The sequence below is a fragment of the Arvicanthis niloticus genome, chromosome 2 (genome assembly GCF_011762505.2).
Source record: "Arvicanthis niloticus isolate mArvNil1 chromosome 2, mArvNil1.pat.X, whole genome shotgun sequence".
Taxonomy (NCBI): domain Eukaryota; kingdom Metazoa; phylum Chordata; class Mammalia; order Rodentia; family Muridae; genus Arvicanthis; species Arvicanthis niloticus.
Window position 1 is genome coordinate 15,480,853 of NC_047659.1, and position 26,587 is coordinate 15,507,439.

The following is a 26,587-nucleotide window of genomic DNA, read 5'->3' on the forward strand; positions in this document are numbered from 1 at the left end:
TTCAAGGATGGAAATGACAGCTACCCTTATCTCCTTCCTAAAGACAGAGAAAAGTACAGCTGTTTCTCTTAGAAACAAAGATGCTTTCTACCATTCTCCTAAGATGGTGGAAGAGTCTCCTTACGAGGCTCCCCCAAGGAAAATAGGAAGGAGGAAAGAAATTCTGCTATAGCAGAATTCCCTGGCTGTGCTTCATGCCATCGCTCCTAGTCACACATACCCAGGTCCAGCCATCTCCTTCCAGGGAGGTTAAGCCCTCCCTGGGCATTGTTTGGCCAGGGTCCCTATTTATACCAGTCAGATCGCCTCCACCATCCCAGCGCTGTGGTCTCGGTAAGCCCGGGGGCTGAAAAAGAAACGCTAGGACAGGACCTGATCTCGGGGACCTCTTCGAAAACCCCTCTTCCTAACTGGGGTAAGCAAAGAAGGAAGCCGGCCTCCGGTCGGGTGGGCTCCTCAGTGGTCAGAGGCGTCCCTCAGCCGGTGCCGGAGAAAGGTGGCCATTTGAGCGTTTCGCTTCGCATCAAAAAGCCCTACCAGAGCGAGGGGCCTCCTCGGGGCCCGGGTTCGTTCCGCCGTGTCAGGTGCGGCCCGCGGCTCCCCAACCCTCGGGGTACCGGCGGCCACCGTGCACAGGCCGCCGGGCAGAGACAGCTCCCCGCCCCACCTCTGGGGACCGGGCAGCGGGGCCAGGGCCCCAGCCGCATCTTGCCCGCCCCCGCCCTACCTGAGGGGCCCGGGCGGGGTCGCTAAGGGCCGCTCCCGGGGGCCCCGCGACGGCGCGGCTCGGCGACGGAGGCGCCTCGTCTCGCCGGGGCAGAGCTCGGCGGCGGTTTCAGGGCCTCAAACTCCATCGGGAGCTACAGGGACAGCCCCGTTGGCGGCGGCGAAGGCCGCGACGGGGCCTCCTCCTCCTCCCTCCCTCCGCCTCCTCCTCCTCCTTCTCCTCCTCCTCCTCACCACGGAGGCGGACCTGGAGGGATCCCGATTTAGCTCTCGCGAGAAGATACTGTTCGCTTCACGCGAGATTACGCAAGCCCGGGAGTTGGAGTGGAAGGAAAGCGTAGTGGCCCCGCCACCTAAATTGCGCATCAGTTTCCCTTCTGAAGAAGAAAGCCACCTTCGTCACATGACAAGGGAACCCCAGAGTACTGTGGGAGATGATGCGAGGACGAGGCAAGCCGAAGGGCCTTATGGGAAACTCCCTGCACATCTAAGCCTTTAACCAGGCGGTTTGCCGGATTGAGCCGTTAAACTTATCATCCATAGAGCAGAACCTGATACATCTATGTTATATCCTACTTTACTCTCTTGTAGTGAGTTACTAACCAGATTAGGAAATAATTCTCCAGTTTACAAAAGCCAGGAACAAAGTGAAAACGTTTGTCAAACCCACCTACCTCATCTAAAATCCCAAATGACTCAAGGGGGTAAGGATCAAAATTTATAAGATTTTGAATTATAACTCAATATTTGTTAGAGGACTTAAGGCAACCTGTAAGGTAGGAATTATCCTTTATGTTCTTATAAATGAAGAAAGACTGAAAATAAGGATGAGAGAAGCAGTTACGAACTACTATATGCCAGTCTGTATGATAACTAATATTTAAAAAGTATTTTAGTTTTATAACTAATTTATTTATCAAAGTAATCCTGAAAGGTGGATACTGTATATCCTATGTTAATGATGTACAACTGAATGTGAAACAAAATATTCAACATCCATGATAATAATCTGTAAATGAATTAGAATATGGAAAAGAAATTTCTCTAATGAGGCTTTAAATATATAAATCCAGATGTGATGGTGCATCCCTGTGAACCCAGCAATTGAAAGGCTGTGGCAGAACATAGACTGGGTTGCACAGCAAGAATTCACCCAACTCTCTAATATTTGTGTACACAGACACACACACACACACACACACACACACACACACACACACACACACACACCCCATAACCACAGCAGCTCATAGCTTCTTAAAACTGCAGCTCCAGGGACACAAAGCTTCTGGCTAGTAAGACAAGAAAAGATCAGGGTTTTTTACTTTTTGTATTTTGTTTTTAGTTTGTGAAAGATCCATTTGCCCCAACCATTTAATGTTTTAGTTGTGTATGTGCTTAGCCTCGGCTATCCTGGAACTAGCTCTGCAGACCAGGCTGGTCTCAAACTTGGAGATCTGATTGCTTCCTGAGTGCTAGGATTAAAGCCTTGCACTACCACCCCCTGGCAGCCATACCAGCTATAGTTTCACTCATTACTCATAATTTCATTCAATTATGCTAATCAAAAAAAGAAAATTTCCCAACAATCAGGTGTACATTTTGGTTTCTTCTTTTTGTTTTTGTTTGTGTTTCAAGACAGGGTTTCTTGTGTAGCCCTGGCTCTCCTGGACTCACTCTGGACACCAGGCCTCCTGGAACTCATAGTGATCTGACTGCCTCTGCCTCTGGAGTGCTGGGCTCAAAGGTGTGCACCACCTGGCACCTTTCTGTATTTTCAGCTGGACAGTGATGAGTAATTTTATATATACATGTTTCCTAACCTATTCTATGTACATTTTCCATTCTACTTCCATTTGATATACTTTTCCATTTCACATAGGAAACATTCTCCAAATATGGAAAACATTAAAAGTAATAATCACATCTTCTTTTCCCTATTTTGTTTTTTTAGACAGGTCTCAAAAAACATGTATAGGCTTGGCTGTCCTGGAATCACTCTGTAGACCAGGCTGGTCTTGAAATCAGATTTCTGCATGGCTCAGCTTCCTAATTAATTTCAAAACTCTTACCAATTGTTTTTCTACCTCCACTAAAATACAAGCTCTAAGATAGTTGGTATTCTTTATTTACCTTTTAGTACAGACATAAACCCAGTAGGTAGTTCTACAATGATTAAATAGCCAGCAGAGAGTGAGTCTTTGGGCTTCACAGATTGCCAGGTGGTTAATGTAGCTGACTGCCCTTGCACAGCAACTGTGAGTGCAGTTCCCAGCTCACAGCTGCCTGTAACTGCAGCTCCAGGAGGGGATCCAAAGCTGCTAGCAAGCATATGCCCACACACATACACATAACTAAAAATATAATAAATCATATGTACACATGACCCACACACAATTTTAAAAAACATTACTAAAGAGAGAATGGTTCTTTTAAAAATCATAGAAATACACAAGCCCAAAGTTGTCCATTCCCACCTCCAGTTTATTGTTTCATAAAAACATAATTACATCCAATGAAAAAAGGAAAGGATTTTCTCTACAACAAAGTAACAACTACCTTTTCAAGATCTTTTACACATATAAATGCAGTACATACGAGGTTCAACCCAAACATACAGCTTTTTTCTGTCATAAACAGCTAAAAGTATTTAAAATGAATAAATGCTACACTTTACTTTGTCATACCTACATATCTTTACAGATTCTACTTTGCTGAATTTTTCAGAAATGTCATGCAAACAGATACTCTCCCAGGAATGTTTTGTTTGTTTTACCTTTTGTTGTTTCTCCTAAAGCAATGTCTCCTGTATATGAGGCTGGCCTCAAACTTAACTATATATAAAAAAAGGCTGGCCCTGAATTGAATCTCTTGCCTCTATCTCCCAAGTGCTGGAATTACAGGCATGTGCTCTTTGCCAAGCTCCTAGGAATGTTTTGAAATCAATCTGTCCAAGTAATAGAAATAAATAATATAAATAACAACCACTTTATAAAACACCCTCCCCACAAGCAAACTTTCAAAGTGCTCACGAATTTTGATTTTACAACAATCTTACAAGGCACGAATGAAACTTAAAACACCTTCTATCAAAATGTTCCAAACACACAGTATAGTAGATTGTTTACTATAGTTTACCCTCTTCACCCATCCCTAACCCTCCCTTCCAAAATTCAATTCAGGAAGCAAAAATAAGAGAAGCACTTTGGTCACAAACTGTTTCTCTGAGGGAAATACGTTCACAATTATAACAGGCATTCTTAAGTCATGTGGCAAAGGAAATTAGCCACTGAACCAGTCCATTATCCAATGGAACAAAATGTTTACCTTAAAAAAAGTTCTGTTTCCAAGACAGTACTCAAATAGCAGTGTTGGTAAAGACATGTCTCCTCTGTTCACATGAATATAAATTTGTAGAAATTTAGACTTAGAAATAATTATACAAATTATGAAGATCAAAGTTATTTTATATAAAATTAAGAAAAGTTGAAGGACAGGTGACCTGCTCCATGTCATTAACTAGTAACCTGGGTCATAAAGTAACTGTGAGACTTACATTCGTTCAAGTCTCTCCCAGAGTTAAAAATTCTATGTAGAGCATTATTCCCACAAAAGTATCACAAAAATTATATATAACATCTATATGATTTTCACAAAACTCTTCTATAGTAAAAGTATATTACATGTGAAAATACAGAAAAGAGTCAGTAAAACCTAAATACAGTAGAAACTCTACACAGAGCTGAGTTATGTAGAGAAATAGGACAGATTGAAAGTGAGTTCTTCTTATGGTCAGGGAAGGGGATTTGCCCAGAAGTAAATTTTGTTCTTCATTGTAAGGGCAAAAGTTTTGATAGTATAGATATTCATACAAATGAGACATTATAACTAATTCTAGTAGCTTTTGAAAATTAAACTATTCACCTGGTGACTGCTTGAAAAGAAAATGCATACATAGGTAATTCAAAACAAAAAAAGGGCCCAGACATAATCTCAATGCTCAAGAATTGAGGCAAATTCGAGGCCAGCCTGGGCTACACAAATATTACAAAATATTATTACATAAAAGAGAATAAAAAAGTAATGACTTGTTAATATACACATAAACTCAATGGCATTATGTTGGGTTAAAAACTATCAAAAGGGAACACAAAATTCTAGTTTTATATCACCACGGATTAGAACAAGTTATATTGATGAAGAACTCTTAGCAGAATTTAGAGTTGGAAGGAGTGAACTACAAAAGAGCAGCATAAGGGGATTTTGGAAGCTGATAGAATTATCTGTGTCCCAATTGCAGACAATTAGATATGAATTAAATTCGTAGAAATGTAATTCCACATAGGTCAATTTTAGTGCATGTAAACCAAAACAAATAAAATAAGAAACCTTAAGTAAACAGTACAACAATGTCTTTGATGAAAGTGGAATATTTAAGAAAAGTAACTTGCCAATCTATGCCAAGAAAATACTTGCATTGGCCACAGAGTTTTTAATCCAACTATGTTATATATATTGACTTGCTAATATACACATAAATCAAGCTTAATGGCATTATGTTGGGTTAAAAACTATCAAAAGGAACACAAAATTCCAGTTTTATATCACCACAGATTAAAACAAGTTATATTGAAGAACTCTTAGTAGAATTTAAGAGTTGGAAGGAGTGAAAGGGTCTAATTACATATTCTGTTGGACATTTAAGTAATGCAATTTTAAGGACATTCTGCTGGCCTCATGTGAATCTGAATTGTGCTCCTTTAGTTTAAGACAGTACCTTGATGTTCTGGTTAAAATTCAAGAACACTGGTTAAATTTTAAAAAATTGCTAGTCCTATCTGCTTTCAAGATTACTAGTGATGTGCAACACTATGCTTTCAAATCTATTTTCTTGTCATCTCACCTCATTGAAGTTCTATATAGTTCAACATTAAATCACTTATCTAAAAACTACAAATCAGAATCTGCAATTACTGCTGAACAGAGGACTAATACATAATACTTGAGACAACGTAGAATCTCATAAACTTAATCACACCACTCACAACTTTAGAATTATTAGAAGTTCAGAATGGATAACATGTAAGAACAAAAATAAATTATACAGATTGGGGGGAGGGTGACACACTACAAATGCTGCATTTTTATAAACAAATGTGTCTAACAAAGAGATTTTGTTTACTTCAAAAGTCATTGATCTGATCACAGTAGACTCTGCCGTTTGAGATCAGGCCTAGATAGTTTTTCCCCACTGCTCCTGCCATGAACAGAGGTTAAGTGCTTTTTGAGAGCAGATTTGTGTTTGAAATCCATGTCACAACAATGGCATTTATATGGCCGGTCCCCACTGTGTATGTTCAGGTGGTCCTGAAGTGTGCTTTTAGCAGTGAAGGTCTTCAGACACACAGTACACTGAAAGGGCCGTATACCCATGTGTCCTCGGATGTGCCGGTTAAGATTTTTCTTTTGTGTAAATGTTTTCCCACACTGCAAGCACAAAAAGAGTTTATGCATCTTAAGATGCCGCAGATAGTTTTCTACATGAAGAAAGCCCCGAGGACACCTGGGGCACTGGTGCCTCAAGGAAAAATTCTCATCCAGATTCTGAATCTCATTTACTGTACCATGACTTCCATCAGAATTCTCAGAAAATAACCCTTGATTTGTATTTCCAGGAACTTCGGCCATTCTGTTCTCAACTGTTGAATTGATCAACGAATGCTGTGTTTCAGGGAAATACATGCCTGCTTTGGATGAGGTACAAGGCTGTGAAAACTGCCCATTTTCTACATCATCTGTATTGATGGATTCTACATGGAGGATACAAATTTCATTCTCTTTAAAGCCACCATCTACTGTTGAGAGCTCTGGTGACTGAAGTCCCCTTCGCTCTGATGTCAGTGTCTCTGCAGCAGATTGTAATGCATTGCTTTCTTCCTCTTTGACATGGAAATCTAGGTTTACAGGACTATCTTCTGAAATTTCAATGATCTCACAGTCTTTATCAGAATTTTCTTCTTCATTCTTAACATCTGTATCTGAAGATTGACACAAGTCAGTGTGTTGGTTATTTTTCATAGAAAGATCAATTTCCAAATACTTTGACAAAGCTTCTGTGCATTTTTCTACAATGTGAACCATCTGAAGGTAACTGGCAGCTGTCAAGTATTTCAAAAGCTCTTTTCTTTTTACTTCAAGTGCTCCAGTGTAGCAGGACAGTAGCAACTTCCTGCCGACTTCCGCGCTCTGGAGAATGGTGATCCTGACGTGTTTCGACTGTGTGAGTAAAAACTGATCTCTCATGAAAGTGGAGCAAGCAGCCAAGATCACCTTGTGCCCCTGGAACTCAGTATCATTAATATAAATCGATACATCACAGAATAAATTCTGCTGTCTCAAGAGATTCATTTTCTGTAGGACCACATCTCCTTGCTGTTCAAACTGGAAGTGTAGAACATCAGACTCAGCAGCCATGGCCACAATCTATACAAAACAGAACACAAGCATTGATATTGGATAGGCAATGCTTTATGATACAGAGTCCCCCACTTCCCAACATGTATTGGAAAAAATGAAGACCTAAACTCTACTTTGAGTACTAGAAGTGAAACTGTTCCCAAATCACCATCTATAAATCCAGAAACTCATAATGCATTTCTGTATCAAGATACGTGAGTTTTTAAATACCAGTAATCGGTAGTGACACCAAAAAGTACACTTAACCCCTTAACTTAGAAACTGCAATCTTCAAATTGTCCCACCACTATTGCTAGTCCCCAGTCTTGGTCATTGTAATGACTTCCAACAGGTCTTTTAGCAAAGCACTCTTTAAATATTCCGAATAATTTTCTTAAATTCCCATCTAAATTAACATTGTGATTAAAAATAAGGAGGAAAGAAAAAAAAATGCTCTTATGATTAAATCAGCCATCATCTCCCCCACTTTTTAGACAGCCTTTCCTTCTTAAAAAGGAAACTCCTTGAGGATTTCACCCTAACCCACCTTTTATAGATTGATCTTGGTCCGTTTTTCATACTCCCAGTTCCTTAATGTTAAATTGTTCATCACTGTACAGCTAAAACACAGGAACACCCATTTACCTATCTATTACATTCACTCTTCCAGCTCCATTTCCCAACTCAAGCTTTAGCTCCACTGAGCCCAAACCAGAGACTAACGTGATTCCCAGGGAATCTTTTCCTCCAGATACTGTGTTCACACAGTGGGCACACGGGCCCACACAGCAGGAGGAGCTGACAGGAATCCTAGACCGCCTGCCTGCCAACTCCCTCCAACAAGGCACACAGTTCCCACGTTCAGCCTTCCGAAGTCAGGGCCCGAACAGCCAGGCGGGTGCAGCGCCAAGCTGGAGCTGAGGCCACAGCGGGGTGTACTCCCACGCGGCGTGGTCCTTCAGCCTCAACCCCCGGCATGTCTGCGTCACTTTAACTTACCGACTAGCAAAACTGGCTTTGAGGCTTCCGCGGCAACGGCAGCCCAGGCCGGAAGATGGACTTAGCCTGGAAGGAAACGCTTCCGGAGTCAACCAGCCTTATTCTTTAAAGAGATTGTCTGGACGCCCCGGAAGAACATCCTGAGATGCTCTTTCTTCCTTACTTTTTCCGCTGCAAGGAAGACAGAAAAACGCCTGAATGCCGTTCTTGCTCTGTTGTGAAGCTGGTAACGGCGAGTGAAGAGCGCTCAAGGCTGGAACCGCCAAGGTGTTGAGTGGCGGAGCCGAAGGAAGGGACATCAGGGTTCTATATTGTAGCTGGGCTACTCAAGGTCCCATCAGAACCTGTCCCTAACCTCTGTACACAGCTCCATCACTCTGTTTGCCCTCCCCTCCTCTTTCCAATAGCATCCTCTTCACCCTGCTGCTTTAAACAGCCTGTCGCTATGAATGACACCATGTGTCCTGCCCCTAAAGGATTTTTCTCCTTAGGTGATGGGAAATAAACACACGGGGCTTTATGAAAGTAAAGCATTGCTTTGCTTTCCTTCCCGATTACTCTTTGTCCGCGATTCCTCTAGGCTCCGCCCAACAGCTACCTAGCAACAGCTTGCATAGCCACCTGCCAAGTAGGAGCTAACCTGGCCTATAAGGTCTGCTTTGCCTCTTTCTCCACTCTACATTCTTTCCCCCAGGTCTTCCTGCAGGGCTCTTCCTCTTTCTAGCCTTCTCTGACCCCCTCCTTTCACTGCCTCTACCCCTTTTCCAGGTCCCCTTCCCTTCCCCCAATAAACTTCCTTTTGTAACTAGGCCTGTCTCATGGTGGTGATTCCTCGGGGAATACCTTGGCTGGTCGGCCGATTTACAAAACACAACAAACTTCAATACCAGTTTATAATGATTACACATTATTTCTAAGTTGCACATTAATTAGTTGGGATCCAGTTGGAAATGAATTATCTTTAAGAATGTACTTCATACTCACATCGAAGTATATGCCAGACCAAGGAAGGGGGGTTATTTAATACATATTTACCTTTCTTTGCATTCTCAGAATTTATCATTCAGAAAGTCCCTATTTGCGAAGGGTAGGGATGGCTGACAATTATTTTGTGCCTGTTGCCTGGAACAAAGCCTGGGCCTCTAGAATGCTAGCCAAGGGGAAACACTACTACTGAGCTGTATTTTCAGCCCCTTACCATCCTTAAGATGTGTTTTAAATAATTAAATTCAAACAACTGAGAAGTAAGGAGGGAAGAGAGTAGAAAAATAAGTCAATGACACCACAGGTTAATTGTCAAACTTTTATTAAGGAAACTTCCCCATTAAGTAAAGAGGTAGTTCAAAGTATGTCTAACATACAACAGATTTAGAACAGCCATTCATGAGCTGAAATAAAATGTTCTAAGTTGTTTGTTTAGGACAATATCTTAGAAATGGTGACATTAGTCACTTTTCACTTACACATCTTCTAAACTAATGCAAAAATCACACCTGATTTACCTCAGAGCCACTTCAGTTTGGAGTTTGTTTTCATATTAAATAATAAATAAATAACAGTAATTAAAAAAAAAACCAAGCTACAGTAAAGAGAGTTCTCTTCTTTTTGAGGTTTTCCTAGGAATCCATACAGCACAAACACTGAGGCTGGCATGGTGGCATATACCTGTGATCCCAGCACTTGGGAGGCAGAAGCAGCAAAGGCTACAAAGTAAGATCCTACCTCAAAAAAAAAAAAAAAAAAAAAAAAAAAAAATCAACCCAAATGCTGAAAAACTAAGGTTTACCTTTGCCCCATATAGTCACTAGTGTGAAAAGCCTTCTTCCACAATAAAATATATGAGCCTTCTCTTTTCTTTAAAATCTGAGAAACATGTAAGCAAAGAACCCAAGCCTCAACAAAATTAAATATCTCACACAAAAATAAAACCTCTCCAGCCAAGAAATGGATGAGATCACAAATTAGGTAAGTGGTCTGCACTTGCAAACAGAACTAAAAATTTTACTAACAGAAAACCCAGCCAACTTTAAGTCAGTGGTTCTCAACCTTCCTAATACTGTGATATCCTTTAATACAGTTCCTCATGTTGTGGTGACCCCAACCATAAAATTATTTTCATTATTTCATAACTGCATTTTTGCTACTCTTATGAATCGTAAGAGTAAATTAATCGTAATATAAACAAAAAAATTCCTATGGTTTTAGGCAACCTCTGTGAAAAGGTCATTTGACACCCCCCACCCCCAATCCTCAAAAGGGTCACAACCCACAGGTTGAGAACCACTGCTTTAAATGATGCAAGAAAACAAGGCAATTTTATTCTTATTGGAACATAAATTTGAGACCTCATCTCATTAAAATCACTTGACACGTAAGCCCTATAAGGACAGAGACCGTATCAATCTTACCTTCCTATCCTCAGAATATAACATAGTACCTGGGAATTCCAGTTGGTTACAAGTATTTCTTGAGGCTGTGGGAGTAGCTTAGTGCTTAACATGCATGAGGCTTTGGGTTCAAACTCTCCAGTAAAAAAAGGGCAAAAAAACAAAAAGAAAGAAAGTCTTCTGAGTGACAAAATGAATCAAGAAATAGCCTCCAACCAACCAGAGAGACCAGTATTTGAACTCATGCTGTTTTCAGTCTTCAAACTACTAACAGTAACTGGACATGAATAAATGTATGGAGCCCCACCATCTTCAAATGATGTTCAGAAAAAAATATTTAAAATGGGATGAGTCCCATTGTTGCATAGAATTGGTGCTCTTTGGATGAATCATGCAAAATTCAGGATGCGAAGAGGAATCATTAGGCCATACAATGAGTGACGTTGGGTATAGAGTACCTAGCAGCCATATTAGCTGACTGTACTCGTATTTAAATATTTAGTAGAAATTATACCTCAAATCTGAGTCATGTGTAAATATATGTTTATATATAAATTTATTTAATTTTTGGATTATCTGTCCATGTACTCTCATAGCTTAAAAATAAAAACAAAAGTCTGGTGGAAATAAAGTTTCTTAGACAAAATCAGTATCATATTTGGATCATTTTAACATTACTCTAACTTGCCCTTTTCTCAATAGCCAAACCAGTCAGTCATTTAGAAATAGTGTAATATGCATCTAGCTAAAAACGGTTACAGGTTAGGGCTGTACCTAGGTGGTACAGTGCTTGTCTAGTGCCTATGAGATACTGGGTTCGAATTCCAGCACCACTACCATAAAATAATATTTATTTAGGTCTTTTGAAGGAGGGCCTCACTCTATAGGCCAGGCAACCTGCATAGCCTTCCTGTAACTTTGTAAATTCTGAGATTATAGGCACAAATCACCAAAATAAAATAAAGTTAAAAGAGTAATTCTCACAAGTCCTTCTGTGACATTTTGTTGGTGAATTCTTAGCTGTCTCTGAAAACCAAAAGGGACGAATATTTAATAGTGAAACAAAACTGGAAACTTTCTGTTAATGTGTTATTATTTCCCCTTAAATTAAAGACAAGGTATAGTGGAAGAGATGTACTGGGGATAATCATTCATATTTTGTCAGGTATATTTGGGCCGATGGTGGCCAGGCTACATGTTTGACTCTAAATGCCACTATTTAAAACAGCAAAGATAGTGTAAGCAATCTTTTGAGAGTTCCTAAGATCTCTAGCAATCCTATAACCTCACTGTAACCCTTGAGTAAGAAGCAGGCTCAAACTAATGTCTAAATTTTACTTCAGGATAAAGAATTGTTTTTTTAACATTCTTCAAGATCAACTATCAAAGGTAGCAAAAATGGACAGTGTATTGTGTACCTCTAAGACTATCTAAATGCAAAATTTTTGGTAGTTCCTCTGTAGCCCATTTAATTTTTTTCATTGATTTCCAAGATGAAAGGTACATGTGAAAAGGAAAGACCGGAGACATTAACTCTATACTGGACAAGTTATGGCCAAATGCACCTTTCTTATGTATAAGCTGATAAATCGTTTGGACTCCAACATAGGCCATTATTGTTTAGCTCACTTGAGTATGCCTAAAGCACTTCCACTTCCAAAAGCATCAACAGGATACATGTGTAAGCAGATGGCCTCTTGTTAGATCATACTATTTAGGAAATCTTCCACGTACCCACCCTTGTTTTATTATATTTCTATCATTTACTGATTATCCTCCTCATGGCAGTCCCTTTTGTCTGCAGAAGCTGCTGAAAAAATTGTATTCTGGGTTTTAAGGAAAGTTCAATGGGCAGCTAGTGTTTAAAATACAAACCCACACACTTCTCCACAGCAGCTCCAAAAAAGTACAAATGGCAGGAAGCAGATTCACTCATCAGCCTTGGATGAATCACAGTAGACAAACAGAAACTCTATCACATATTTAGGTCAACAGCAGTATCACCTCCTATTCCAGCCTCATTTTTCCCCCAAGGAAAAATATTAACTTTCCTAAACACAGTTTATTAGTAGGAAGTAGATAATGTTATTTGTTGGTACCTTTAGAATGTGCTTGGTAAAAATTTAAAATAGTGTCAATCTAAGACATACATGAACACAAGGTAGACAAATGGAATTATTCCTTAGAAAAGGAAAACAGACATCACAGGTTAAATAACTCAAAAAAGAACCAGGAGAGGGCCAAAGGAAAGCAAAGCCACCACAAGTGGGAGTCACCTAGTCTGCTAGTGCTTCAACTCATTCACTACCACCTGCTTGGAGGCTTTGTAGAAGAAACTACCAAGTGACTTCTAAAAAGATTCAGCGACTATTGCCGTAATCTGTCAGCTCTCGAGGTGAACACTATGCCCTGTTCAATTTACACATGTACTGTCACTCCTTAAGCTGAGGACAGCTTGGGTCAGTTTACCTGCATCCAGGACCTGTGTTGCATCAGGTTGTGGCTGACAATTAGAGTCTGTAACTGTTGTACATGCAAAAGAGTCAAAATCCACTGTGAGGTCTTGCACACTCCTCTCATTGGCATTATCAAAGCTGTTTTTGCCATGCAGCTGTTTAAGGTGTTTCCTCAAAACTGGCTTATGTGCAAAAACCATGTCACAATAGTTACATTTATGGGGCTTATCTCCACTGTGAAGGTTAAGATGGTCCTGTAAGGAACACTTCTGAGAAAAGGTTTTCCCACAGATTTTACACTGGAAAGGTTTAATTCCGGCATGTACACGCATGTGTCGATGAAGATTGCCTTTCTGAGTGAAAGTCTTGCCGCAGAGTAGACACATAAAGAGTTTGTGCATTTTTAAATGGTTGGCGTAGTTCTCCAGGTGACGGAATACCCTGGTACACTTTGGGCATTGGTGATGCCACTGTAAGCCTTTGTCTACACCTCGAATATTAGGCCCAAAGACATCTTTTGAGGTCATGATGATGTCATCATTGCCAGTGTAAGAGAGGGCATAATTGTGGAGATGGCTCTGGTCTAGTTCATTAACTCTGTTTTCCACAGTTGAGTTTATCAGGGAGTGCTGGGGCTCTGATGAATGTAAAGCAGTGGGTTCAGGAGAAATGTACTGGTTCTGATCTTTTTTACTTCTATCCTCTGATACATCCCCAATAGATTCTACCTTAACAATCTGAATATCACTATCCTCCATATCCATGCTGTCTTCAGATGGATGAATACACGGTAAGTCCTGCTTTGGAGAGCCTCTGGCATCTCCCTGCTGTTCTTTCGACTGGGAAGAAGCACTCTGTGGTTCACATCCCTCTTTACTATCCATTGGTTGTTTTGGCTTTATAAACTTCCACAGCGCCTGTGTGCACCGTTCTACAATGTGGCTCATCTGAAGAAAGCTCGCAGCAGTCAAGTAATTTACCAGTTCCATCTCAGGGAATTCCAGCACACCACTATAACAGGATAAAAGCAATTGTCTCCCCACTTCAGAACTTTGTAATATGGAGATTTTCACCTCTCGGGAATCATTCAGTAAAAATTGGTCTCTTAAGAAGGGGGAACCTGCAGCAAAAACAATTTTATGTCCCTGCACCTCAACATCATCTATGAGAACTGTAACATCACAAAATTTATTCTCTTCTCTTAATTTGTTCATTTTTTGTAACATTGAATCTCCATAATTTTCAAACTTGAAGTGAAGGAGATCTGATCTTTCAGACATTTTGGCAGACCTAAAGGACAGAAATGTAAAAAAGGTGGAATGTAAAAAAAATTTAAACAATTTAGAAACCTGGATTTACCTTTCAAAACCAAATGTGTTGTCATGCTTGTTTGTATGTCTCCAAAAAGCTAGGATAACAGCTTGCAATGGCTGTTAAAAGTTATTTCTTACCATTATTAGGTGCCAACTATACCCAAGGAGTAGATATATAGAAGTGTAAATAACTGGGCATTCCCTCAATTTTTTAAGACACTTAACACAAGAATAATGATTGAATTAGTCCAAAGACTTTATTTTTCACTATCAAATGAGAATTCTATTCAAATGAAAACATAAGAACCCAAGTACCAAGAAGACATTATTCATGACATGTTTCACCTGCCTTTTCCTAAAACAACTGTTTTGTTTTTCTTTGTTTCCTATTATTGTTATTTGTTTTGCTGTATATATGTATGTTTGTAGCTGTTTTGCCTATATGCATATCAGTGTGCCATATGTGTATCCCAAGAGGCCAGAAGAGGGTGTCAGATAAACTGGAACTGGAGTTAGAGATGGTTTGGGGCTGCCATGTAGATACTGGGAATTGAACTGGAGTCTTCTGGAAAAAACAGCAGGTGTTCTTAAATACTAAGCTCTCTCTCTCTCCAGCCCCTTGTTTTCTATTTTAAAGCATCTACAGTGATATTGCTTACTGAGAACCACCCCCCTTTTGGCATAAATTTATTCATATAACCACTTCTGTGATAAAAGTCACAGATTTAAAAAAGGCAGTTTTAGTCATTGACAAACACAATTCTTTATCCTGTGCATTATGGATAAATCTAAACTTTTTTATGAGAAACATTTGTTCATAAATGGAGAAGAAAACAATGACCCAATCTGTGGGTGTATGAGTGGGAATGAGGGAGAGATTCAATTACTTATTAGATTGTTCTTTCTTTCCTACCCCTGTGTCTGTCATTTTTCACCAGTAAAGTACTAGAATTGATTACTAAACGTTCTCCTTGGCATCTAGCTCCTCTTCTCTCAAACAACACATTTCAAAAAATGCTAGGTTATCCTCTTGGTTATAAGTCAATTAACTAAAACTAATAAAGGTAAACAATAGTATAATACAGTCAACACGGAAGTGCTTCTGCATAGGGTTGAGAACACATATAGTTTAGTAGAAGATAATTTGCCTCACCACATGTGAAGCCCTGGGTTCAATCCACAACACTGTTAAAAATGGGAAGGAAGAATTAGCCATACCAACACCATAATTCCAGTCTACTAACCACTGAAAGTAACTGGTAATGTCTTTATATAAATCTGTCTTCTATCAGGTTAATAAGTATGTCAGTTCTGTCTTTGAGAAACAGTTCTATAAACTTAGTATGTTAAGAAATTCAGCTTGAATTTTGTATACTCAACAGTCCCTTCCTCATAGTCAAGTAAGACAACCAGTTTTTCCTGGTCAAATCTAGAGTTTATTTTATTTATTTATTTATTTATTTATTTAGGCAAAGTTTCTCTATGTAGTCTCAGCTGTCCTTGGAACTCACTCTGTAGACCAGGCTGGTCTAGAACTCACAGAGATCCACCTGCCTCTGACTCCTGAGTGTTGGGATTAAAGGCATACATGTATCACTATGCCTGGCATCACATCTAGACTCTGTAGCACAAAATTCACAATCTTAATTTTTCACAGAGTTATCAGCTTCTGATGACAAGAGTCCAGATGTTATTCTTATTCATCTGTGACAGGTATACAATGTATTTACTTGTTCTAAACTTGTCACACATTACACTACTCTAGAATACTGCATTCTAGCCAGCCGAGCTCTCTAGTTCTGAGAGGCCCTTGTCTGTCCACTTAGAAAAAAAGAGTTGTCTCTAGGGCCATCAGCACAGTACTTCTATATAACATTTACACTGCTTCATCAAATAGTTCCTTCCCATCCGAACTACCATTCTCTAGCACTGGGGGCAACTTCCACATCATATTTCTCTTCTATTCAAACTGGTACAGACTATTATCACTTAATACCACACCAGTCACACAGGAAAGCTCAGTATGCAGTAGTTGAGCCTACAGTGTTAGGTTCACAATAAAAAATAACCTTGTTGTGTAGAGCAGATTAATACCTATGGAAGCATTACAAGTTTGGGGCCACAAGGGCCTAGAAAAAAATGAAAATAGTATTAAGAAACAAGCAAAAAATAATACAAGGTATTTTAGAGACCTTGATAACTGATCATGAAAAGAACATTAAAAACAAAACCTCAAGCTGGGCCTGAAGGCACAAACCTATGCACACAGTACTCAGAGGCTGAGGTGGTTAGAAATCAAGTTCCGAGCCAGCCTGAGCTACATAGTGAGATCCTACCTCAACAATAACAACAACAAAAAAATCCTAAATCTCATAGTTTAGCTGAATGTTGCAGAAAGAAGTAAACCTTAGAAGGTGGGGCATACACATGTTAATAATCACAAAATGTAACTTTTTCTCCTGTGTGGTATTCTAAATGCAAAGAAGTGAATGTGGCAGAGAATTCAATGAGTTTCAAACACTGGGAATATTATCAGTATTTTGAGCAGCCAAACTACATTACCACTGGTCAGTTTTCGTGGCAGAGCTTTTAAATATTCATTCTGCAACTGCAACAGTGAATGTTGAAAGTGTTGAATGTTCCAGTTTAGCCAGAAATAATAAAAATGACCGTTATGTCAAGTGCCCAGACAAAAGTGCCATTCTTTTTCTTTTTTTTTTTTTTGGAGTTGAGCCGATCTTGAATTCATTAAGCTGACCAATATTTTCCTAGTCATAGTCAAAAGTGAACATTGTTTTCAGCTAGAGTGAGGTAGCATTCAGAATGTTTTATGACAAATGTATTCAGTTTGGAAACTCATCCCTTGTTTCTCTACAGATGAACTTGAGTTCAGTTTCCCTCCAATCCCACTCATAAGTTCTCCAGAAAGTTATCAACAGGAGCAGCCAAAGAGGTGTCTCAAGAAAAAGCCTGCTTCGCCGGGCAGTGGTGGCGCTTGCCTTTAATCCCAGCACTTGGGAGGCAGAGGCAGGCGGATTTCTGAGTTCGAGGCCAGCCTGGTCTACAGAGTGAGTTCCAGGACAGCCAGGGCTACACAGAGAAACCCTGTCTTGAAAAACCAAAAAAAAAAAAAAAAAAAACCAAAAAAAAAAAAAAACAAAACAAAAAAAAAAAAAAGAAAGAAAGAAAAAGCCTGCTTCTTAACCTTTCTGCTGCAGTCCAAAAAAGTTAGGGAAGTTTGTTGTTTACTTTAGAAAGCTTTTTCTAATATCTATCAGCCCAATTATCCCTCTAATAACCTAGTTCTAGGTCACACACTTTAGCCATTAGTTATTTCCTGTCACTAGTCTCCTTTCCCAAGAGGACAAGGATCAACTGTTTATTACACTTTATACAACTCATTAAACAAAACACACCATTACAGCGACTCCTTGATATTTACTGTGAAATTATTGATGGCTTTTACTAGAGATGATTTTCAATATCAAAATATCTTCTTTTGAAGATCTTGAGAACTCTTTAGACCAAATCTGCAATACCATTTTTAAAAAGAAAAATTTTTATTAAATAATTAATTGCTCAGTAGTAGACTGTGTGTACTTAGTATGTGTAAAATCCTAGGTCTAATTCCACCACCATATGAGTTTGTACAATATGTAATATAAAAGTAAATGCATATGCACACACACTCAAACAAACAATATAAAAAATATAATAATCATCTAATAGGATTAATTCCTTTTATAAAATGATACCTAATTTCCGCTGAATTTGTGTCATTTTACAAATATACTGCTAGATGCCTTATCTAAATTAATTCACATAGTCCTAAAAATTTCTACTGGTAAATTAGTATTACCATACGTTGCTTATAGGAAAATGAAGCTGAGAGAATATATAAATAATATGGTTAAATTAAAAGAGACAGAAAATGCTGCTAGTTGGGTAGTGGTGACGTACACCTTCAATCCCAGCACTCAGGAAGCAGAGGCAGGTAGGTGGATCTCTGTGAGTTTGAAGCCACCCTGATGTACAGAGTGACTTCCAGGACAGCCAGAGCTACAGAGAAAAACCCTGACTCAAAAAACCAGAAACAAAAAACAAAAACAAGAAAAAAGAAAGAAAATGCTAACTGTTAGAGCTAGAACTTGTGCTCGTTATGAATCAATACATGAAATAATGGGAGCACTAGATTATACAGAAAAATATAACAATGGAAACATTATATTACGATCTGTAGACTTGAGATTTTTGTGGTTTCTAGTTATACTTCAGAAAAATATTTAAATCTAAATGCAAAAAGGTCAAATTAAAACCGAATTTCTGTTAACTGCAGAGAACTATAATGACAAGCTGCTCATGTACTGACTAACACTGCTACAAGAACATTTATTCTTGACTTCATCTCATGCCTTTATCCTATTACTGATCTCGGGTTTTGTTTTGATTTTTAAGGACTTATTTTGTTTTTATTAATATGTATGTGTGTCTGTCTGGAAATGTGTGTGTGTGTGTATGTGTGCGTGCGCGCATACACGTGCATACAGGTGCCAATGGAGGCCAAAAGGGATCCCTGGGGCTGGAATTATAGGTAATTGTAAACCACAGGATATAGATGCTGGGAACCAAATTCCAGGACTCAGCTGAGCCATCTCCTCAGCCTTAGGTTCATAGTCATTTTTCTTAAAAAAACAAACAAACAAAAAAAAAACAACAAAAAAAAAAACCATTATTTTTCTGGTTTGTTTCTGAAGCATCATTAAACTGTGCAAAGGTAAATACAGTCTTAAAAGGTCTGGTTTTGATTTGTTGCTATGCTTTTTCCAGATTTAATTCCACAGAAAAGCCTGTCTCTTTTCTCAGTTTCATTTCTTCCCTATGGTAAGAATTCCTAAGTCCCTATCCTTATTACTAAATTTAGCTAACTTTAATCTCAACTTAATATACTAGGAAATACTGCCCTAGGTATTTAATATTTAAAAATTATGATGCTTATACTCTTGCACTAGCCAAAAATTCAGCAATTTGAAGATAAGAATATATAGGGAAAGGCTAAGTGAATGGCCTTTTACAATGCCATCATTTTAACAGATCAAAACAGAAATGATGAGATTGTTACTATAGAGGGAAATTAAAAAAAGAATTTAATAAAAAGAACCAGCTAACCAAAGATCTTGCTCATCAAGGTAAAGAACAAGAGCAAAATGATCAAAATAACCCTGAAATATTTGGCCCGAATGGCTGGATATCTTTGTGTGCCATTCAGTTAACCTCGAGACTACTAGAGGGGACGATCATAAGGCTGCCCCTTATTTGTCAAAAGAGCCCTCGTGGCAGCAGGGTAGCTGGTTAGAAACACATCTAAAGCTGTAGAAGAAACGTCATTGAAATGCTAAGTGCATTGTAAGTGAAAACATTCAAGTACAAGAAGTACACCTAAATTTCCATAGAGTGGAAGAGGATCTTAGGTCAAAAGAAAGAAAAATCATATACACAATATAACATGAACTCATCACTTACCTCTTCTCACCCTCACTATCCTTGCAGGTCTCCTTTTAATCAAGAAGCCAATTTTTCCTTACAATGTCCCACTCCTTGACTCCCATCTAGTCACAACACAGTACAGTGAATACAGCATGGACTCTGGAATCGTATTTCTAGGGTTAGAACTCTGCTCAGCCACTTACTCAGGGTTATGGCCATGGGTCAACTCCTTAGCCAGTCTGTTTCCGGATTCTTTTCAACCAATAATAAATGGGGCTGCTAAGGCAAATTAAATAAGCTCATCATTAAAGAAGACGTAATTGTTTTATGAATGTTTGCCTGCATGTATGTATGTGTACCATGCCCAGTGCATGGAGGTCAGCAGGTATGAGATCCCCTGGAACTGGAATTATGATAGTTGTGAGACTCCGTGTGAGTGCTGAGAACTGAACCCAGATATTCTGCAAGAGCTATAACCACTGAGTAATCTTTCCAGCCCATTAGTTCATTTTCAAAAGAGCTTAGAATGGTGCCTGTTGTGTGTGCTCTTTAAACATGTGCTCAGTGAATAAACAAGTAAACCTTTCATGTTTCTCCAATTTAATATCAAACCAATTGAGGCCTCAGATATTTTATATTTCATTACCTCATCTACTGAAATTGCTTTTTACCAGTCCTGTTAACAAAAAAAGATACTTTTCTTTTTTCTTTCTCATTCCCCAGTAGCTGAGAATGATCTAATAGATTCTCTTCAAAATTCTCCCCTGATATCTAGGTCACCCTAGTGGCTTCAACCCTGTGTTCTTTTCTACCTCTTACTGTTGGCTCCAATTTGAGTTTCTGCTTCATTAATGTGGCCATCGTCCTTCAAATACCTTCTTTTTCAGTGCCCTCTCTATGATGCCAACTATTCTCATGGCACACATGCCATGAAGCCTAGGCTGGTCTCCACATCCACATTCCCAACTCCTACGCTGGACAGCTGTATGTGGCTATCCCTTTAGACATAAATTCAAACACAAAAGCTGAAGTTTTAACTCTCTGTGGTTTTATTTCTGATTACGGCATTACTATTCTTCAAGTGTCAACTGCCTAAATTCTAAGACTTACTTTCTCTTCTCTTTCAATGTATAATTATCTATGACACAGTAGCACTTGCCTCCTTTCTTGTACAATACCATAACTCTACTTTAGATTTTATTGCATCCCACCAGGACATTACTGTTTCAAAATAATCTCAAATATAAGTACCTAGATTTTAGCTAAAAGAACCCAGAGTCCGCTATTTCTATTCTATAGGCTTCCCAGAGAACAAAATTACTTCCCGAAGTACAAATCTGACCATATCAGTTTTCTGCTCAAAGAGCTTCAAAAAGATAAGCCATCTCCTTTAGGATTAATTAAACCTTTCGATATCTGGATTTCAATTTACTTATCCAATTCAAACTCCATCTTATGTACACAATCCCCCCATCCCTATTCCTTCTTCTCATACATAGTCTGTGACTTCTCAGTATCACTACAACTTTTCTTTTTTCGGGAAAAATACTTTCACACATTCTCTTTATCAAGAAGGAGGATTTAGAGGCCACTCTCTTTCTACAGGCTTCCCAGCAACTGTCCTTAGAGCAGTTGACGAAAGTAACCTATTGCATACCCTCCACCCTCACCCGAGCATCAGTTTGTTCATATATATCGCTTCCAAACTTGAGATAAATGCTGGATATTTGACGAACCTCCAGTGCATGGCATAGCACCAGTAATTTAAAAGGTGCTGTAACCCACGACTGAGCAAGGGTAAAACCCATCAAAACCTGGCACTTACAGTAGTCTCGCGGTTGGCACTGAAGGCCTTGCGTTGGCTAGCTCCCGCCGTTCAGTTTTCTGCCGGCCTCAACTGCAACACTTTTTACAAAATGCCAGAGTCTGGCTTCCTGGCCAGCTACAGGACCCTATGTAGAGGGTCCAAGGAGGCGGTCCCTGGGGCATCCTGAGACTCCCCACTGCAGATTCGAGAAGGGGAAGAGGGTGGGATGCAGCATGGGCCAGTCCAATGGCTCAATAGTCCAGGGGCCTAGACCAGCTCCTTGGCTCCCATCCCATGGCAGGTTGCAGTCGATCCAAGTCCCCACGGGGGCTCCATTTCCAGAGGCCCCGCACCCTAGCCCGGCTCTCGGGTGGCCTCCGAACTTAGGAACTTACAGACACGGGGGGAAGGCCTCCATTTAGATTTGGCAAAGCCAAGAGCTCCAGCCCCTCGGGGCTCCGGGAAGGGGGAGGGGCAGGCAACCTGAGCCAAAGGGGGACCCAACGGAACCGGAAGGGCAGCCCTGGCCGGACAAAGACAACTTCCAGGTCCCATGGTAACTCCGCCAATCGGAATGCTCGGAGGACGACGGGCCTCCGAGAAGGACTTTCCGCGTTGTGGGCGGGGCGCGGGGCGAGGCCCGGGAATCGGGCCGCGGAGGGTCTGCTCTGTGTGCTCCACAGCTGCGGTTCTTCCGTGGAAGGGGGGCCGGAGCTCTGTTCTTCGCGGCTGCAGTCACGAAGGGCTCCCGCCAACCGTTGCCTGCATGGGCCTGAGCAGCCTGTCTGCTAGCAAGCCGTGGTAAGTCCCTCCCGCCCAGGGATGTGGACTCGCTGCGTGGGAGCCTGGAATGCAGAAAGCTGTTGGGTCCCCTCCCTTATGGATATTGGTGTTTCTTAGGAAATCTTCCTTATGTGTTCCCAGTCAATCTCTTGCCTTCCTTATCTTTGGGTACTCTAGCCGTTCACAAATCTGTCGTTAACCTTTCTTGAGCACCAGAGCCAGCCGCTTAGACCGATTTCCTGTCGTCCAGTGTTTAGTGTGCCTTTCTGTAACAAGTTCACGCCCAGGCCTACCCAGCTATAGTTCTTGCTCAGTGAAAGAATCATACGGGTCCTCTTCCCAATGAGAAAATCTGGAAATCATTCTGAATTCCCTTTGCTTTGCCAATCCACTTGCTTATTGAGTTCTCTCCATTTCTTTTATTTACCATTTGGTGGCGTTATTATGGGAAACAGAAATAATGATCAATTTAATCTTTTATCAAGCTTAAAGCTTTGTGCAATGTTGTATAACCACTGCTAGCTATTCCCGCGTTTACTCCTTGTATTCTTTTGTGGATATCCATTTTCCGTAGTATCTGTTGAAAAGATGGACTTTTGCCCATTGAGTGGCCCCTTTGGAAATCAGTTCGCTTTATCAGAGTCTTCTTGCTGGGCTATCTACAGGACTGTGATCTACGTTTATCCTTGTGCTAGTACCATACTGCTTTAGTAACCGTGACTTTGCAGCAGTTTGGCATTTATTGTGAGTCCTCTATCTTTATTCAAGACTGTTTTGGTTCTTCAAAATGTTTTTCACTTCTATTTGAATTTAGTATCAGGAAATGGACCCACGGCTTTTCACGCTATGCAAATACTGCACTACTGAGCTACATCTTCAGCCCTACTTTTGTATTGATTTGAGGATTGACTACCATTTCTTGGGAAACGGCTTTTGAAACGTTTTTTGTTTTTTTAAATCTGTAGGTTGCTTTGAATAGTATTAAATTTTTTTAATGTCTACCTGTCTATAAACACAAGATGCCTCTTCAGGTCTTTTATATTAAATGTTTCCTTAGTTTTTTGCATTCTTGATTCATTCACACATTTTTATCAGGGTCTGCCTTCTTAATTTTCTTTTCATAGTGTTTATTTCCAGTGTCTAAACAATACATTTTTTAAAACCACTGCTTTTTTTTTTTTTTTTTTTAATGTGTTTGCATAGCCCTTGCATTTGGGAAGCCCTCTTGTGGCCTTTTTTGATTTTTCTATTACATGTTGGTGTAGTCTATGAACAAAAATCATTTACTTTTTTTCCAACAGGATTTTTTTTTTTCTACTAGGGCAAACTTTTTTTTTTTTCTTTTCTTTTTTTTTTTTTTTTTTTTTTTTTTTTTTTGTGGTTTTTCGAGACAGGGTTTCTCTGTGTAGCCCTGGCTGTCCTGGAACTCACTCTGTAGACCAGGCTGGCCTCGAACTCAGAAATCCGCCTGCCTCTGCCTCCCAAGTGCTGGGATTAAAGGTGTGTGCCACCACCGCCTGGTGGGCAAACAGTTTTAATGCAGTGTTGAACAGGAATAGTAATAGTAAAGTAGAAGTGGACATCCTTGTGTTATTCCTGATGTGAAGAGGATTTGGGGGGGGGGCTTTAAATTATTGCATATATGTTTCACTATGAATTTTTCATAAATACTTTTATCGTGTTGAAGAATTTTTCTGTCAATTCTTAACTTTCTGCAGCATGCTATCTTGAACAAATGCTGTCTCTGCATCAGTTGAGATGACCACATGCCCCACTCCTGATACCAGTGTTATTCCTTTTATTTATTTTGTTGAACCACTTTGCATCTATATTGGGCTGAATCCTCCTTGGTCATGGTAAAATTCTTTTAATATGCTCTTGGATTTACTGTGTTTGTATTTTGTTGGTTATTTTTATATCTACTCTTTAGTGATACTGATCTATATTTTTATTTAGCTAGAATGAATTTGGTTTTCCTGTCAGCAATGCTGGATGTATAGAATGTGTTAGGAAGCACTGATTCCTCAAATTTTTTCAAACTTTTCAGGAAAAAAGCCTCTTTGTTCTTTCTTTAAATATTTAATAGAACTCACTGGTAAGACAGCATGATATGAGGCTTTCCTTGTTGGGAGATTTCGACGGCTAAGACGGTCTCTTTACTTGGTACAGGACTGGGATTTCTCTTCTCAAGCCAGTTTAGGTTATTTATTGTTTCGAGAAGCGTGTCCTTTTCTTTTTTGCTCTTTAATTTTTGATATATAATTATTATAATAGTCTCATTTTTTAAAACTTTTATAATGCTGATACTAATATATCCCTAGTTTCATTTCTTATAGTTATTTGTATATTGTCTCTTTATTAGTCTGGCTAAAGGTTTGTCAGTTTTGTTGGTTTTTTTTTTAGAATTTTTGTCGACTTTTTTCCCCTTGCTCCTTTTAACCTGTTTTTAATTTTTTTTTTTTTTTTAAAAATGTGTTAGTTTTGGTTCTTTGTTTTGTTTTATTTTGTTTGAGACAGAGTCTCTATTATAGCCGAGCTGGCTGTCCTAGAATTCACTGTGTAAACCAGGCTGGCCTCAAACTCACAGAGATTCACCTCTGCCTGCCAAGTGCTGGGATGAAAGCCATTCACCACCATGCCTATCTTGCTTGTATGTACACACACACACACACACACACACATTTTTGTAGATCTTTGAAGTGTAAGGTTTAGGCTACTGATCTGAGTGTTTTGTTATTGTTGGTTTGGTTTTTTTATTGTGTTTTTGAATTTTGAAACAAGGTCTAGTCCAGATTGGCCTTAATCTCACTATTTAGCCAGAGTTTAGCCTTGAATCTGTAACCTTCCTGCCTCTGCCTTTCCAGTACTGGGATTGCAAATGTGCACCTTTTACTCCACCACACCCACCTCTGAAGTAATTTTAAAGTGTAGACTTACAACTAAATTTCCCTCTGATGATTGTCATAACAATGGCTCATAAACTTTGGCATGCATGCTATATCTATTTTTGAGTAGTTTATAATTCCCTTTGGCTTTGTTCTCTCACCCATTGTTTTTTTTTTTCTACATGTTTATAAAATTTTTCTGTATGTTGTGAAGTTTCTTCTTGGTTTCTAACTTCATCCTGTTATGTTGAGAGAAGATTCTTTATGTGGACTTAAAATACATTGGGGCTTGTTTTGTGGACTAGCATGTTGTCTCTCCTAGTAAATCTCAAAAATGCTTAAGAAGGCTGTATTCTGTGGTTACTGTATGGAATAGTCCATACATGTATGTTAAGTGTAGTTGGGTTTTTTTGTGATGTTCAATTCCCTACTTTACTTTTCTTCCATATGTCTATTTTACCCATTGTTGAACATATAATATTGTAATTGTTTGCTTTGAATTCTTATTTTGGAGGACTTATCTTGGTTTCAGAATTTTCAGTGCATCATTCACCACCATGCCTATCTTGCTTGTATGTACACACACACACACACACACACATTTTTGTAGATCTTTGAAGTGTAAGGTTTAGGCTACTGATCTGAGTGTTTTGTTATTGTTGGTTTGGTTTTTTCATTGTGTTTTTTGAATTTTGAAACAAGATGTGACAGACCAGAGCAGCCAGAGAATGAGCACTCTTTCTCCTTGAGGGTTTTTTTTTTTTTTTTTTTTCAGTGTTGGGGATTGACCCAGGACCTTGTATATGCATGCCCCTTATTGTTTGTTTTGATCACTGAGGTGTAAGCTTAGCCTGGCTACTGTTGTTTAACTCTATATTTTGACAGAATTTTTAGGAATTTTAAGGGAATAGCATCTGTATTGTTTCCCTTTTATTTTATTTGGAAACAAAGATTAGGACATTCAAAAGCAACTGCTTGTATAGAAAGTAGACATCTACTGTGTATAATCAGGGAGGATACAGGCTCGCAAAAGAGCCAGGAAAAAGTTTTTCCTAAATTCACCCTGAAATCCAGCACAGAGAAAATTAATATGTCAACTAATAACCAAAAAAAGATAAAACTAGGCTGGAAAGATGGCTCAATGGTTTTAAGAGCACTGGCTGCTCTTCCAGAGGACCTGAGTTCAATTGCTAGCATGGCAGCTCATAGCCATCTGTAGCTCCAGTTCCAGGGTGTCTGATGACTTCTAATCTATGGGGGTCATTAGGACACAGACTGGAATACTACCCAT

General features: G+C 39.4%; 4 protein-coding genes across 9 annotated transcripts in view; 1 reads left to right on the forward strand and 3 right to left on the reverse strand.

Moving 5' to 3' along the window:
- Rc3h2 (ring finger and CCCH-type domains 2) overlaps window positions 1-974 on the reverse strand; it is a 57,395-nt gene extending 56,421 nt beyond the window's left edge. For 3 of the 4 annotated variants that reach the window (XM_076928653.1, XM_034496871.2, XM_034496874.2), the window contains exon 1: window positions 728-974. The gene's annotated coding sequence lies outside the window, so the exon portion shown is untranslated. The remainder of the gene's footprint in view (window positions 1-727) is intronic. The other variant, XM_076928651.1, reaches the window with a different exon arrangement.
- Window positions 975-3,189: 2,215 nt separating this feature from the next.
- Window positions 3,190-7,200, reverse strand: Zbtb6 (zinc finger and BTB domain containing 6). Its single transcript, XM_034496875.2, has one exon. It carries the CDS (start codon window positions 7,198-7,200, stop codon window positions 5,929-5,931), a length of 1,272 nt encoding a protein of 423 aa, XP_034352766.1. The 3' UTR covers window positions 3,190-5,928.
- Window positions 7,201-9,470: 2,270 nt separating this feature from the next.
- Zbtb26 (zinc finger and BTB domain containing 26) lies at window positions 9,471-22,103 on the reverse strand. 2 transcript variants are annotated; one of them, XM_076928655.1, is made up of 2 exons: window positions 22,024-22,103; window positions 9,471-14,314 (listed from the first exon to the last, which is right to left on the reverse strand). In XM_076928655.1, the coding sequence occupies exons 1-2, from the start codon at window positions 22,044-22,046 to the stop codon at window positions 12,982-12,984; spliced, it is 1,356 nt and encodes a 451-aa protein (XP_076784770.1). In that variant the 5' UTR covers window positions 22,047-22,103; the 3' UTR covers window positions 9,471-12,981. The 2 variants fall into 2 exon arrangements, with proteins under 2 accessions (XP_076784770.1, XP_034351316.1); XM_034495425.2 differs by lacking the exon at window positions 22,024-22,103 and adding an exon at window positions 21,647-21,783.
- A 150-nt stretch (window positions 22,104-22,253) lies between these two features.
- The window catches only part of Rabgap1 (RAB GTPase activating protein 1), a 123,508-nt gene continuing 119,174 nt past the window's right edge, over window positions 22,254-26,587 (forward strand). For both annotated transcript variants that reach the window (XM_076928657.1, XM_034494778.2), the window contains exon 1: window positions 22,254-22,429. The gene's annotated coding sequence lies outside the window, so the exon portion shown is untranslated. The remainder of the gene's footprint in view (window positions 22,430-26,587) is intronic.